Source organism: Schistocerca cancellata, chromosome 5, assembly GCF_023864275.1.
Source record: "Schistocerca cancellata isolate TAMUIC-IGC-003103 chromosome 5, iqSchCanc2.1, whole genome shotgun sequence".
Lineage (NCBI taxonomy): Eukaryota > Metazoa > Arthropoda > Insecta > Orthoptera > Acrididae > Schistocerca > Schistocerca cancellata.
Genome location: NC_064630.1, coordinates 544,178,046 through 544,194,094, shown reverse-complemented (window position 1 = coordinate 544,194,094; position 16,049 = coordinate 544,178,046). Strand labels below are relative to the sequence as shown.

General features: G+C 39.7%; 1 protein-coding gene across 1 annotated transcript in view; it reads left to right on the top strand.

The window, feature by feature from the left end:
• LOC126187945 (very-long-chain enoyl-CoA reductase) overlaps positions 1–14,754 on the top strand; it is a 50,042-nt gene extending 35,288 nt beyond the window's left edge. Inside the window, exons 4-6 of the mRNA XM_049929320.1 lie at positions 5,890–6,106; positions 12,982–13,174; positions 14,464–14,754. Coding sequence (XP_049785277.1) covers positions 5,890–6,106; positions 12,982–13,174; positions 14,464–14,591 — 538 coding nt within the window. The 3' untranslated portion in view covers positions 14,592–14,754. The remainder of the gene's footprint in view (positions 1–5,889; positions 6,107–12,981; positions 13,175–14,463) is intronic.
• Positions 14,755–16,049: the final 1,295 nt, after the last annotated feature.

Below are 16,049 nucleotides of genomic sequence, written 5' to 3'. Positions count from 1 at the left end.
AAACTCAACAGTGGAAGTGTTTTAGAGTATTACTGTTGCACTCTTACCAGACAATTAGTCACATAGACTCTGTGAGCATCTCTGGACGCAGTCAAGATTTTTTCCCTTCCCCCCAGATGGTTATTTTGAACCAATTCACCTGAAGAGAAGACAGAAGTTGACATTCAGCACTCTGTCTTTTTCCTCTTCAGGGCCATGATGGTGGACACACAACTCACCTACATCTAATGGATTCTCTGCAAATCATACTGAAGTGTGTCTCGGAGGGTTCATCAAACTGCCTTCACACTGATTCTCTGTTGTTCCACTCTCAAACAGCTTGTGGAAGAAACATACTCATGTCTTTCATGTAAGCTCTGCTTTCCCTCATTTTATGACTATCGTTTCTCCCCATGTAAGTCAGCATCAACAAAATATTTTCGCATCCCGAGGAGAAAGTTGGAAGACAAAATTTCGCGAGAAGATCCTGGAGCAAATGTAAAATGCCTTTGTTTTAATGATTTCCACCCCAAATTCTGTATCGTGTTTGTGACCCCCCCCCATTTCTCAATAGTATAAAATGTTCTCTCTTCTTTGTACTTTCTCAATGTACTCTGTTAATCCTGTCTGGTAAGGATGCCACATTGAACAATAATACCCCAAAAGATGGAAGCATAGTGTAGGCAGTCTCTTTAGTAGATCTGCTGTGTTGCGCCAATAAAATGCAGTCTTTGAATCACCTTCCCCACAACATTTTCTGTGTGTTCTTTTCAGTTTAAGTTGTTTTTAATTTCTAGGTATTTAGGTTAATTTGCGATTTTTAGATTTGATTGATTTATGGTGTAACAAAGTTTTAACAGATTCCTTTTAGCACTCATGTGGCTGACCTCAAGCTTTTCATTATTTAGGATCAATTGCAAATTTTCACGGCATACAGATACCTAATCTAAATCATTTTTCAATTGATTTTGATGTTCTGATGACTTTACTAGATGATAAATGACAGCATCGTCTGCAAGCAACCTAAGACAGCTGCTCAGATTCTTTCTTAAATCATTTATCTTTATAAGGAACAGCGGAGGGCACTACCTTGGGCAATGCCAGAAATCACTTCTGTTTTACTCCATGACTTTTCATCAGTTATACGAACTATGACCTCTCTGACAGGAAATCACGGATCCAGTCACATAACTGAGAAGATATTCCATAAGCACACAATTTGATGACACACCACTTGTAGGTATGGTGTCAAAAGCCTTCCGAAAATCTAGAAATGTGGAATCAGTTTGAAATCCATTGTTGATAGCACTTAACACTTCGTAACAGCAGAGAGCAAGTTGTTTCACAAGAATGATGTGTTTTAAATCCTTGTTGACTGTGTGTCAATATTCCACTCTTTGAGAGGTAATTCATAATAGTCTAAAATTCTACTGCACATCACCATTAATGATACAGGCCTGTAATTTAGTGGATTGCTCCTATTGCCTTTCTTGAATATTTGTGTGACCTGTGTAACTTTCCAATTTTTGGGTACTGATCTTACACCAAACAAGCCGTTCTATATGATTAAGTATGGGGTTATTGTATCAGCATACTCTGAAAGGAACCTAATTGCTGTACAATCTGGTCTGGAAGACTTGCTTTTATTAAGTGGTTTAAATAGCTTCACTACTCGGAGGATGTCTACTTCTAAGTTAAAACATTATTTGTTGCTAAGAGGTCAGGTGTGTTTTCACAACCATTTACTGTTTGAGTGGGCTCATGAACTATGTGCTCAAAATAATTTTCAGAGAATGCATTTAGTACAATATCGGATGATACATGCGTACCTCCTGATTTAAACATGTATTTTCACCAACATATCAAGAGTAAATTGAAGTTGCCACCAACTGAAATTATGAGTCAAGTACACGTTTGATATTAGACTCAAGTTTTCACTTCAGTTTCACTACAATATAAACTACTTCGAACAGCAACAAATGTGCTACTGTCAACTATATTTAGCCTATCCTTTCTGTCTCTAGTGTTAGCCAGCTTTCATACTTACAAGATTTGAGTATCAGTGCTTCCTTTTAGCGCTTGGACTCAGGCAACACAGCCAACACAGCTATGGCAATTTACAACTGTTAAGCTGATGCTCCCTAGATCTACAGGGTGTTACAAACAGGTACGGCCAAACTTTCAGGAAACATTCCTCACACACATAGAAATAAAATGTTATGTGGACATGTCCGGAAACGCTTACTTTCCATGTTAGAGCTCATTTTATTACTTCTCTTCAAATAACATTAATCAGGGAATGGAAACACACAGCAACAGAACGTACCAGCGTGACTTCAAACACTTTGTTACAGGAAATGTTCAAAATGTCCTCCGTTAGTGAGGATACGTGCATCCACCCTCCATCGCATGGAATCCCTGATGCGCTGATGCAGCCTTGGAAAATGGCGTATTGTATCACAGCCGTCCACAATACGAGCACGAAGAGTCTTTACATTTGGTACCGGTGTTGCGTAGACAAGAGCTTTCAAATGCCCCCATAAATGAAAGTCAAGAGGGTTGAGGTCAGGAGAGTGTGGAGGCCATGGAATTGGTCCGCCTCTACCAATCCATCGGTCACCGAATCTGTTGTTGAGAAGCGTACGAACACTTCGACTGAAATGTGCAGGAGCTCCATCGTGCATGAACCACATCTTGTGTTGTACTTGTAAAGGCACATGTTCTAGCAGCACAGGTAGAGTATCCCGTATGAAATCATGATAACGTGCTCCATTGACCGTAGGTTGAAGAACATGGGGCCCAATCAAGACATCACCAACGATGCCTGCCCAAACGTTCACAGAAAATCTGTCTTGATGACGTGATTGCACAATTGCGTGCGGATTCTCATCAGCCCACACATGTTGATTGTGAAAATTTACAATTTGATCACGTTGGAATGAAGCCTCATCCGTAAAGAGAACATTTGCACTGAAATGAGGATTGTCACATTGTTGGATGAACCATTCGCAGAAGTGTACCCGTGGAGGCCAATCAGCTGCTGATAGTGCCTGCACTCGCTGTACATGGTACGGAAACAACTGGTTCTCCCGTAGCACTCTCCATACAGTGACGTGGTCAACGTTACCTTGTACAGCAGCAACTTCTCTGACGCTGACATTAGGGTTATCGTCAACTGCACGAAGAATTGCCTCGCCCATTGCAGGTGTCCTCGTCGTTCTAGGTCCTCCCCAGTCGCGAGTCATAGGATGAAATGTTCCGTGCTCCCTAAGACGCCGATCAATTGCTTTGAACGTGTTCCTGTTGGAACACCTTCGTTCTGGAAATCTGTCTCGATACAAACGTACCGCGCCACGGCTTTTGCCCCGTGCTAATCCATACATCAAATAGGCATCTGACAACTCCTCATTTGTAAACATTGCACTGACTGCAAAACCACGTTCGTGATAAACAGTAACCTGTTGATGCTACGTACTGATGTGCTTGATGCTAGTACTGTAGAGCAATGAGTTGCATGTCAACACAAGCATCGAAGTCAACATTACCTTCCTTCAATTGGGCCAACTGGCGATGAATCGAGGAAGTACAGTACATACTGACGAAACTAAAATGAGCTCTAACATGGAAATTAAGCGTTTCTGGACACATGTCCACATAACATCTTTTCTTTATTTATGTGTGAGGAATGTTTCCCGAAAGTTTGGCCGTATCTTTTTGTAACACCCTGTATATCCTTCCTCTGTTTGACCTGCACCCATTAAGACTGAAGACCTTTCTGTGTTTCCCAAGGCAGTCTAACCTAAGAGACCACCCAGTACACACCACACAGCACCCACTGCCTGTGTAGCTACCTCTATGTGCAATGGACTCTTGACATATTTAGTACAAGCTTTGGTGCAAGTTGAGGAATCTGCAGCCCCTGATTCAGACCCTCCATTCGAGTCTGTACCAGAGTTCCGCAATAGGTCCTGTTGACTGTGGTGCAAATGGTCAGCTCTGCTTTCATCTTGCGGGGACAACTAGCAGCCTTTACCACTTCAGATACTGTTCAAAACCTGAGAGAATCTCTTCCAATCCAAAGTGACACACGCCACTGGTATCAAAATGAGCCACCACCTGAAATTGGCTGCACTCTGTGTCCTTCATGGCATCTAACATCCAATTCCACATCTGGACTCCACCTCATATGCACATGGAGTGCACAGTGGCTTTCTTCCCCTCCTTGGCATGTGGTCACCCATAACACCTAACAGTGGAGCTTCCAGCAATCAATAATCCCACCTGTGTGCCTAGCTGGATCCTGCAGGCTGAGAGGTTTTCTATGAAACAGGACAAGCAACTTCATGTGGCTGAGGGACACGGCCAGCCACAGATAGCTTAGTCTGCTACGTGCCGAGATGATCTCTCACCTGACCACGGGTGTGGGGGTCAACCTCAATGCATGCAGTAACTGGGCTGGCCATCAGTGTGGGCTGACTGGCAGACATGTGGGTCATGCTGGGCGTCTGTTGGATCCCCGCGGTCAGCCCACAAAATTCATGCCCATCCACTGTGGCCTCAAGCTATGTAACCAAAGCCAACACAGGCTGGAGCTGAGAGCAAAGTGTCACCACCAAATCAGCTCGCATCCGCACGCTACGATCACAGTCCCTGTCTGTACTAAAGATGGCGGAAAACTACACTACACAGACAGACAGCTATTGACACACGCTGTGCAAATCTACAGTAGACACTAATGAAAATGCAACAACTATGTCTTTGTAAATTAGATTAACACGCAGAGATTCAAAAACTAAATACCGAAGCACACTCATCCCTTGTCACATTATTCTAATTGACATCATGTCCTTTGTCATGGTAGCTTTGCAAAAGTTGCTTGAAGCATTCCAGTTAAAGTTTTTTGTTCTTTCCTGAAAGACAGTATAGTACTTACCCTTGGTGCACAGATTTTACAGAATTCTAGTTGTACATAGCTGACACTTCCCTTGGATATTCCAGTGTGGTTTGAGATACGCTTTTGAGTGAATCACCAATCATTTTGAATCAAATTGTTGATGAATTTGCAGTTTTTATTGTCTGTGGCAATGATGGACAGCTGTTTTGTCTTTCACCAACAATTATAGCTTTCCCCGGCTTCATAAAATTTTACAGTAGTGCAAAGATTTCCCTCTTGCTTTAAATGTTGAGAAATATAAAGCTGTGCTTTTCACCCCCCCTCCCCAAAACCACACACACACACACACACACACACACACACACACAAAAACAACTTACTACCAGGCTACAATATCAGTGGGTTGAAACTGTAATCCTTTCACTCACAACAAATATCCATATGTAACATTTTATGTGGATTAGAAATGAAATAATCTCATAGGTATTATTATAGGTAAGGCAGATGGTAGCGTTCGGTTCATGGGTAGAATACTTAAAAATAGTCAGTCAGTCTACAAAAGACATTGCTTCCAACACTCCCTTGCAACCCATCAAAATATTTTTGAATGTGTGTCATCCATACCAAATAGGAGTAGCAGAGGACATTGTACATAAAGGAAATAAGGGCATCATGAATGATGAAAGATTTGTTTTATTTGCAGTAAAGTGTAATAAAAATGTTCAAAAACCTGAATAGGCAAACAAAAATTATCCCACAAAACCTCAGAAAGTTTCAAGAAACAGTATTAATGAAGTAAGTTATTGTAAGTGATATTCTATCTGTAAGAGAGACTATAACTATGTAATATTATTGAAAATGGTAGCCTTTTGCACAGTATACACTTTCCTACAAGTTTTACTAGGTTGAATTTAGTTTGGTTAAGTGATCCAGAAGCCTTCGGGATTTTAATTTTTGGTGATGTAGATGAAACTCAATGTGTAAATACTAATTAATTTTTTTCCCCTTCTTTTCAGTATTGCAGCAGCATGCTGGTCTCTACATTATGTCAAAAGGCTGCTGGAAACCATATTTGTACATCGGTTCTCTCATTCTACTATGCCCCTACGTAACTTGTTCAAGAACTGCACATATTATTGGGGTTTTGCTGCATATGTTGCATATCATATCAATCATCCATTGTATACTGCTCCAAGCAATATCCAGATTTATTCATCATTAGCTGTTTTCTTGGTAAGTAGTGAGATTTTAGTGATTACTTGTGACATATTTTAAAAAGTGAGAAACAGCCCCTCACACTGCAATTTAGACTTTTATATGCTTCTCTATCTGTTCCAACACCATAATTGTTCATTTATCAAACTGCAAGAGAATGTATTTTTCTTTATTTCCGCTTTCCTGGTTGTTAAGATAGTTAGGTATGGTGAAGAGCCAGCATGGTTCAGTACCAATATTAGATTATTTTATTGCAACAGAGAGCAGCATACAACTAAATTCCTAGTTGAGAAACAAAACCTGAATGTCCAACAAGTTGTAATGATAGTTACACTACAAAGGTGTGTGGAGAAAACAGCCAGACTTTACATGCTGAACTGTCAAAAAATCTTTGAAAATTTTGGTCCTCCATAAAATCAGCCAATGAAGAAATTTTTATTCCATGTGAACACCTTACCTAACACCACTGAATTGCAAACACTACATTCTGTCTTCAGAACTACATCCCCAAAAAGATCACAATGCAGAAATGGAACTGACAGTGGAACCAGTTCAAAATGCTAAAAAGAAGGGATACATGACTTGATGAGTGTTTGCTAAATTCTGTATTGAATATGTGGAGCAGCCTGCCCCATTTGCCAGCATCAGTTTGCCATTGGTTACTGCAACAGGACAAGCAACTTCATGTGGTTGAGAGACATGGTACCTGTATACTGCTGTTTCCAGGTACACATGATTGAAATTCCACATTGAAGCAAAAAGAACTAGAACAGTTTTTTGAAATGTTCATTACAGGTACCAAAATTTTGTCACATGTAACAGTGACACATGAAAAAGGCAGTTGTCAAAGTATGGTGAAACTCTGCAGAGAGGGTAATAGTATAAGAAGTGCCAATTTTGTGTATGGAAGGATGACAATGATTTGAAAACAATTTGTCCATTACGAAATCAAATATTTTATTCTAAATTCTTTTTTCAACAATTAGAAAGATTACATCTGACATCAGACAGTTAGAAGGAATTAACCAAGATTTATATATGAAAGTTTTTGTACTATGTTACATCGGCATGACAGTGGCGTGCCACATGTTCCTCTTTACCACCTCAAAAATGGAGAAAACTTGTTTGTCAGGTTGAAGCCTCCATCTCACTTGTTGCAAGAGGTTATCTTTTGTATACTTCTCTGCAGGATGAGGTGAATTTTACTTCAGAAGTAGTCTATGGAAATAACATTCACGACTTTGGTTTTACCATATAATTACTGCTTTTACCTATTAACAGTTTTTTGAGCTATCTTGCTAATTAATCATAAATTCCCAGGAATTTATGAATTTTGGAAAGATTTAAAGTGCATGTTTTCATCTTCTAGTACATATGGCATTATGCCATAATAAAGAACCAAACATGAGGTAAAACAGTACTGGTACTCCAAGAAAATTTACATTCTGAAAACCACACTGAAAAGCTTAATATCACGTCGAGACCTACTTCATTGTGAATCTGGACGTACCAATGTGCACTACAATCCAAATTATGCATTTCAATATGGTTCACGAAATTCTGATGCTCTTGGAGTATCCTCTGTGTGTGTGTGTGTGTGTGTGTGTGTGTGTGTGTGTGTGTGTGTGTGTGTTTTTTTTTTTTTTTTTTTTATAGACATAATGTAATCTTTAAAGTTTTACACGTACGAACATATTATAGGCTCCCTTGGTCATCGTAACTGTGCAAGTGTGGTGACGCATTTATCTGGTGCTCTCTGGCAACTGATGAACAAACCTATTTTTAACAGGTCACAGGAAAATATTGCGAATGGTGGTTTCAAAAGCAGTAAGCCTAATTGACACAATGACATTGGGTTGCGCCACTCATTGTGTCGAAAGAGTTACATGCAGATGGTTTCATGTATGACTGTAGACACAGCGACACAAATATGCACTTCAGTTACATTGTTTTGTGGGTTCCTGAGTTGTCTTAAATGAAAGTTATGGCAGCTGCACGTCGCTCAAGTTGTGATGGAGCGAAAGCTCGTTGTGTGGAACCAGTGCATAACAAAAAATAAGAAACGTGTTTCAATTTGTGACGGGATGAAAACGTCAGCTCGGTTGCTCAGCAACCTTGTGGAAATAATTTGTAATGAAGACCCAAGAAGTTCTTTTAATTATCTTAGAATGACACCAGAACTGTTAAAGTTTCTTCTTAATGGAGTTAATTATGCGATAAGGAAAAGATACTGTAGTGCATGAAGCACTGTCGTTAGAACTGAAATTACATATCACATTGCGTGCATTACATTCGAGAACACTCTGAATGCTAGAAGATGCAGTTTTAGTTGATGACACTTTTCATTAACAGCAATAATTGTTCAGAGCAGGCTGCATTAAGAAGAGAATGGGTTGCAAACTATTGTCTTGAAGATAGATCTGCACAGTGGCAATATTTTAAAATTCAAATATATGTGCTGTGACATTTTACAGAGATGAATATTGATTAAAGACTCAAGCTTCTTGATTTGTGTATCCTTCCCTCATGTCAACACTATTCCATAAAAAATCAAACGATGGGATTTTAGTCTTGTAGACGAGAGCATTTGCACAGCCAGAATTGTACTTGGTTGTACTTTCTTAATTAAGTTGTATATGTGCTCCTAATTCAATAAATTGTACCCTGCAGCTCAGGTATTGTCAAACCATTTAATTCTGATCGCACATGACGATCTCGGGGGCAGCAATATGTTGCTTATTTCTTTTAATCAGCATCACTGAAATCCCACAAACGTCTGTGCAAAGCATAGATATTCGGAAAGCGAACATTATTTTCCATTCCGCACTTCATACTTCAGTTTGTCCACACTCTGTGACACACAAAAACTCAATACTAGTGCAACTAGTGCTGCCAAATTTGGAACACACAGAAAGTGTTTAGTTTCACTGAGTTGGGCAAACACGCTGAGCCTGAAATTTAGCAACTTCACTAATTTTAAGCTATCATATATATATATATATATATATATATATATATATATATATATATATATATATATATATATATATATATATATATATATATATATATATATATATTTAAAAAGAAAGATGATGAGACTTACCCAACAAAAGCGCTGGCAGGTCGATAGACACACAAATAAACACAAACATACACACAAAACTCTAGCTTTCGCAACCAACGGTTGCCTCGTCAGGAAAGAGGGAAGGAGAAGGAAAGACAAAAGGATTGGGTTTTAAGGGAGAGGGTAAGGAGTCATTCCAATCCCGGGAGCGGAAAGACTTACCTTAGGGGGAAAAAAGGACAGGTTTACACTCGCACACACACACATATCCATGGTGGGTGGATGGATATGTGTGTGTGTGCGAGTGTAAACCTGTCCTTTTTTCCCCCTAAGGTAAGTCTTTCCGCTCCCGGGATTGGAATGACTCCTTACCCTCTCCCTTAAAACCCAATCCTTTTGTCTTTCCTTCTCCTTCCCTCTTTCCTGACGAGGCAACCGTTGGTTGCGAAAGCTTGAATTTTGTGTGTATGTTTGTGTTTATTTGTGTGTCTATCGACCTGCCAGCGCTTTTGTTGGGTAAGTCTCATCATCTTTCTTTTTAAATATATTTTTCCCACGTGGAAGTTTCCCTCTATTTTATATATATATATATATATATATATATATATAAAAACAAAGATGATGTGACTTACCAAATGAAAGTGCTGGCAGGTCGACATACACACAAAATTCAAGCTTTCGCAACAAACTGTTGCCTCATCAGGAAAGAGGGAAGGAGAGGGAAAGAAGAAAGGATGTGGGTTTTAAGGGAGAGGGTAAGGAGTCATTCCAATCCCGGGAGCGGAAAGACTTACCTTAGGGGGGAAAAAAGGACAGGAATTCGCTCGCTCGCGCACACACACACACACACACACACACACACACACACACACACACACACACACACACACACCTCCATCCGCACGTACACAGACACCAATTCCCACGTGGAATGTTTTCCTCTGTGGAATGTTTTCTTCTATTATATATAATAGAGGGAAACATTCCACGTGGGAAAAATATACACTCGCGCGCGCACACACACACATATCCATCCGCATATGTATATGCATATGTATATGTATGTCTGTGTATATGCGGATAGATATGTGTGTGTGTGCGAGTGTATACCCGTCCTTTTTTCCCCCTAAGGTAAGTCTTTCCGCTCCCGGGACTGGAATGACTTCTTACCCTCTCCCTTAAAACCCACATCCTTTCGTCTTTCCCTCTCCTTCCCTCTTTCCCGATGAGGCAACAGTTTGTTGCGAAAGCTTGAATTTTGTGTGTATGTTTGTGTTCGTTTGTGTGTCTGTCGACCTGCCAGCACTTTCATTTGGTAAGTCACATCATCTTTGTTTTTAGGTGTGTGTGTGTCATATAGGAAACAAAAGAAAAATTCGGAGTAGGTATTAAAGTCCATGGAGAAGAAATAAAAACTTTGAGGTTTGCCGATGACATTGTAATTCTGTCAGAGACAGCAAAGGACTTGGAAGAGCAGTTGAACGGAATGGACAGTGTCTTGAAAGGAGGATATAAGATGAACATCAACAAAAGCAAAACGAGGATAATGGAATGTAGTCGAATTAAGTCGGGTGATGCTGAGGGTATTAGATTAGGAAATGAGACACTTAAAATAGTAAATGAGTTTTGCTATTTGGGGAGCAAAATAACTGATGATGGTCGAAGTAGAGAGGATATAAAATGTAGACTGGCAATGGCAAGGAAAGCATTTCTGAAGAAGAGGAATTTGTTAACATTGAGTATAGATTTAAGTGTCAGGAAGTCATTTCTGAAAGTATTTGTATGGAGTGTAGCCATGTATGGAAGTGAAACATGGACGATAAATAGTTTGGACAAGAAAAGAACAGAAGCTTTCGAAATGTGGTGCTACAAAAGAATGCTGAAGATTAGGGGGGGTAGATCACATAACTAAGGAGGAGGTATTGAACAGAATTGAGGAGGAGTTTGTGGCACAACTTGACAAGAAGAAGGGACCAGTTGGTAGGGCATGTTCTGAGGCATCAAGGGATCACAAATTTAGCATTGGAGGGCAGTGTGGAGGGTAAAAATCGTATAGGGAGACCAAGAGATGAATACATTAAGCAGATTCAGAAGGATGTAGGTTGCAGTAAGTACTGGGATATGAAAAAGCTTGCACAGGATAGAGTAGCATGGAGAGCTGCATCAAACCAGTTTCAGGACTGAAGACCACAACAACAACCAGCTAGATTTAAGGTTCTCTAACTGTTAATAAGTGTTAAAACATTCAAAATCTAAAAATGTTCATAAATTCCCCATTTTTGGGAATCTTCCCGGACCAAAGAGATATTCCTGGCAATATTCCCATTTTATAAGTTCCCTCCCAATGGGTATATACCCGGCCGACACCACTACTTGTGTGTATTGACTTTATCCTCATAAATTATGTCTTTCATCCATCTTCATGCACAAAAATCCATTGGTTTTAAATCGGGCGAACTTCTGCAAGTTTCGTTTTCTGAAGTGCTGCGAAATTCTACGCCAGTGTATAAAACCATAGCCATTCAAAGTATTGACAACTTTTCAGTTCCGAGGGAAAGTATACTGTCGCTTAACACGGAAAAAGTGTGTTTTCACCCAGGAGGAAATTCATTTTTAACTGGGAATAATCCAGAAAATTTTTTTCCCTTGCCCACATATACACCCTGTTACAGATTTATGCCAGTGGGAAAGTGGAGCCTGGCCAAGATGCTCCACGGTCACCAGCCCAGCCTTGCACCCTCCTGCATGTGCTCATGCCACCCCACCAACTCAGTTGGCTCAACCCTCAGCATGGTTTGCTCCTAGCCTTGCAGTCTGCCAACCTAAGTAGATACCAGACACTGTCCACAGCTGCCAAGGCCATTGCCTCTGTATTGTATGCACCAGTTATGGGCCAGAGGCACGCCACCACAAAGAGCTGCATCCTCATGCCACAGCGAGGGCCACATTTCCACCAGTCCTCCTCCTTCATTAGTCACTGTCTCGGCCTCGTGGGGCATCCCTACTGCACAAGCAGGCGCGCCCTCTTTCTGAGTGTTTCCACCCTCTGCCTCTCCTGAGGGTTGCAGCCCCTCCAGCTGAAGCTGCTGGGCCTTCCCGCAGTGCCTTGCTGCCACTGGCAATTCCTCTGCCAGCTGGACCAGTGCCTTCAACACCAGTGCCCCCAACTGAGTAGATGGCTAGCACAGAATCCCCTTTCGCCACCGCTGTCATCACCTGCAGTGTCCCCTGCTGAGGCCATGGATGTTTAAACAGTCAACCCAGTGCCCACATCTGGACACCACCCTCTTACCAAGGGGAAGGGATGCTATAACCCTGTATGTAATACTTCAGAGACGTGCCCACAGCATCAGATCACAAGTGCGCTACACTTCGAATATTCCACCCACAGGCATCTGCGTGGGCCGACCATCAGAGGCTGCCTGTGATGGGCCACATGACTTGTGCATGCGGCACTTCATCCGCTGTGTTGTCTAGAGGAGCTCTCCTCTTTATGATCTCAGCACAGCAGGCACTTACTTTTATTGTGTTTGTACTTATTATAAGCAACTCCTTGTATCAGTATCTGACTTTTATTGTGTTTGTACTTATTATAAGCAACTCCTTGTATCAGTATCTGGATTGTTTCTATGTATGTCTCTGTATTGTCACCTGTTGTTACTGGTATGTGGGAGAAGAATAAACTTTGGTTCATTGTGGCCATGCTGCTGTTTGGGTACAATACTTACCCTTGGCATTCTCATCAAACAAATATAGTTGAGAACGATTGAAGAAATTGGTGTGCCATCAGTTATATATATGTAATGCTCTCTCTTTCTGCTTCCAGGTTTGTGAACTTGGTAATCTGAGCATTCATGTGGCTTTACGGAACCTCCGGCCACCAGGCACAACAATCAGAAAAATTCCAGTTGCCACAGGCAATCCTTTCACGACACTGTTCAATTTAGTGTCTTGCCCAAATTATACATATGAATTTGGAAGTTGGTTTGCATTTTCTGTTATGACCAGTTGTTTACCAGGTAAGATGGTTGCTAGTGATATAGTAAGTATCAAACAAAATAAAACTGAAATGCTTAGAACATGTTGCATACTGTGCTTTCCGTGGGTGTGAATTTCCCCCCATTCTTGGAACAGTTATGATGTTGCATTTTTATTTCTTTTTTATTTAACTTTGATAGAAAATATATAATAGTACAAAAAGCAGTAGTTGGTTTATTTGTATATCATATTATCAGAGGCATACAATATGAGCATTATGGCAACCAAATTAAAATTGGGATTAGACATTATAGTACTGAAAACTAGAATTCGGCAACATCGAACATGCTAATGATAGATTTTGTAAAGTCTTAAGTAGTACAGAAGGCCGAATGTAAACAGCGCAGAACAGTGGTCCGTGTAGAAGTCACTTAGCTGTCTCCGCTGTGCTACTGGTTCTGGTCACAGAACAATAGTTATTTGAAGACACGTGTTTTCATTGTGAAGTATGTGTTTTATACTGAATGTGACACTTAGCAGCACTGTTATTATAGTTGTCAGTATAAATAAAAATAGTATGTCATTTGACCATTGTCAGTACATGGATTTGTTAATTATGGACAACAATGATACTTGCAGTGTGCATAGCTTAAATATTAAAAGGCTTGAATATGCTAAATGGTAAACCGGTTGATATTCATCAGTCTTCACCACTAAGGTAGTGACAGGTATTCAAGAATTTAGAGTTTGAAATATGCAGCACACTAGAGAACTATCTGCTTTAATGTGTGTTGAGATTGTCTGGAAACAAGTCCTTCATAAATATCATAGCATTAGCAACTTACTTATGGTTATTGATGCTACATTAAACTTACATTGTTTTGAAATGTGAAAATTGATCATTTATGTCCAAAAAATGTGATAGTAATGCAACAATGGAAGGTCCATATCAACAATTATGAAATGAATAGATTCCTACTCACTGTTAAGATGACACATTGAGATGCAGACAGGCAAAAAGAAAAAAATTGTTACACACTAAGCTTTTTGGCCAAAGCCTTCTTGGAAAGTGGCATTCTGGTGTGTCTGTGCGTAACAATCTTTTTGTTGTGCATGCCTGCAACTCAATATGTTATCATAAAAGTATCTTTAAAATAGTTAGAATTTCTTGCACCGGAGTATTTTATTTCTGACTGAAATGTTATTACTGGTTGAAACTTCTCTTTTCTGGGCATCTATTAATTACTGTTTAAAATTTCTTCAGTTGACTTAGATTGAAAATGTGTAAAGCATTCAAAAAGAAAATTAATTCTGCTTTTTTTTGTTGCAGCTGGAATTTTTGCTCTTGCTGGTCTGTACCAGATGTCTGTCTGGGCTATTGGAAAGCACAGAGCTTACAAAAAAGACTTCAGCAACTATCCTCGAAATCGTAAAGCAATCTTGCCTTTCCTCATTTGAGGAAAAAAGTATCAATGACTGGGATTAACCATCAGAAGAAATGTGTTCTATCATTCCACATTAGTGGATAGTTGTTTTGGTTTTGGTTATGTGTGTGTTTTTTTAACATGACTTGTAACAATATCAGTACAAATAAATATATTGTTGGTTGTAGTTCAATGTCTGGGAAGAGTTTCCTAATGTGTTGTATGTGTAAAATAATCTTAATGGCACTGTGTTTATCACATTCTTGTAGCTACTGATCAAAGATCTTACATACAGTAGTTTAAAACTACTTTTGACTTCACAGTTTTTGTGTGTTTACCTTTGTGTTGTTCGTAGAACTTGCAGTGTATTCTGTATTATGATGAACCATTGAAAAAAACTAACAATTGTGGTAGGTTGATCAGATCATCTGGATAAATGTGATGGTAGCCTTTAACAAATTTGGGTTGCAGAATATATCATATTTGTATTCCAAATAGCAGTTATCTTCTCAGTGCAGAACAGGCATTCTATCTTAATTTCCACAGTGTAAAAATAGAATATCTGTGTTGTATGTTCTGTCTATCCTTGTATCAAAATTTGTCTTGTACTCTACGCCATTCCACTCCTCTCCTGTAGCTACCATCTTACTACTATAGTGACAGACTTTACAGATGTTTTTCTTTTTGTGAAACAACTAGTGAGACTGGCTAAGCATTTATTAACAAATTATTTGCAGTGTTATTTGGTGGTACTGTATGTTGTTTCAAAAAAAAATTAAGGGAAAAACATTAATTACTTTAAAAAATGCTTAGTTAAACATTCCCCAAAGAGCATGATGCTGTGTGTCACATACGTTTCTCAGTGGCTGTCTTGAATAAAACATTATCTACAGAATTTGTAGTATACTGTCTATTCTGCATTGTAATTGTTATATGTAGGGAATCTTGTGCTTGTTTATATAAATAAAACTGCATTCAGAATTCCCATTTGTTGAAGTTCTTTTGAATCAGTCCAGGTGAACAGATTGATTTACATAGAAGAGATTACATAGTCGATCAATTCCTAAACACACTGTCATGCAAGTTTCATAAATGGTCACACTGCCAACAACACAAAATACCAGAAAAATAAAGGAGAGCTATTAGTTGCTCTATATCATTTGCATTAGAACCAAAGAACACACACACACACACACACACACACACACACACACACACACACACACACACACACACACACAGTTAAACATTTTATTCCGTTGGGGTATAGTGTGTAACATGTCGGTAGCTGAGCCCATCTTTACTATTGTTATGTGTGTATAGTAAGAGCCTAAAAGAAAATTCCTGGCAGATTAAAACTGTGTGCTGGACCAAGACTCTAACTTGGGACCTTTGTCTTTCGCGGGCAAGTGCTCCACCATCTTGAGCACTTGCCCGCGAAAGGCAAAGGTCCCGAGTTCGAGTCTCGGTGCGGCACACAGTTTTAATCTGC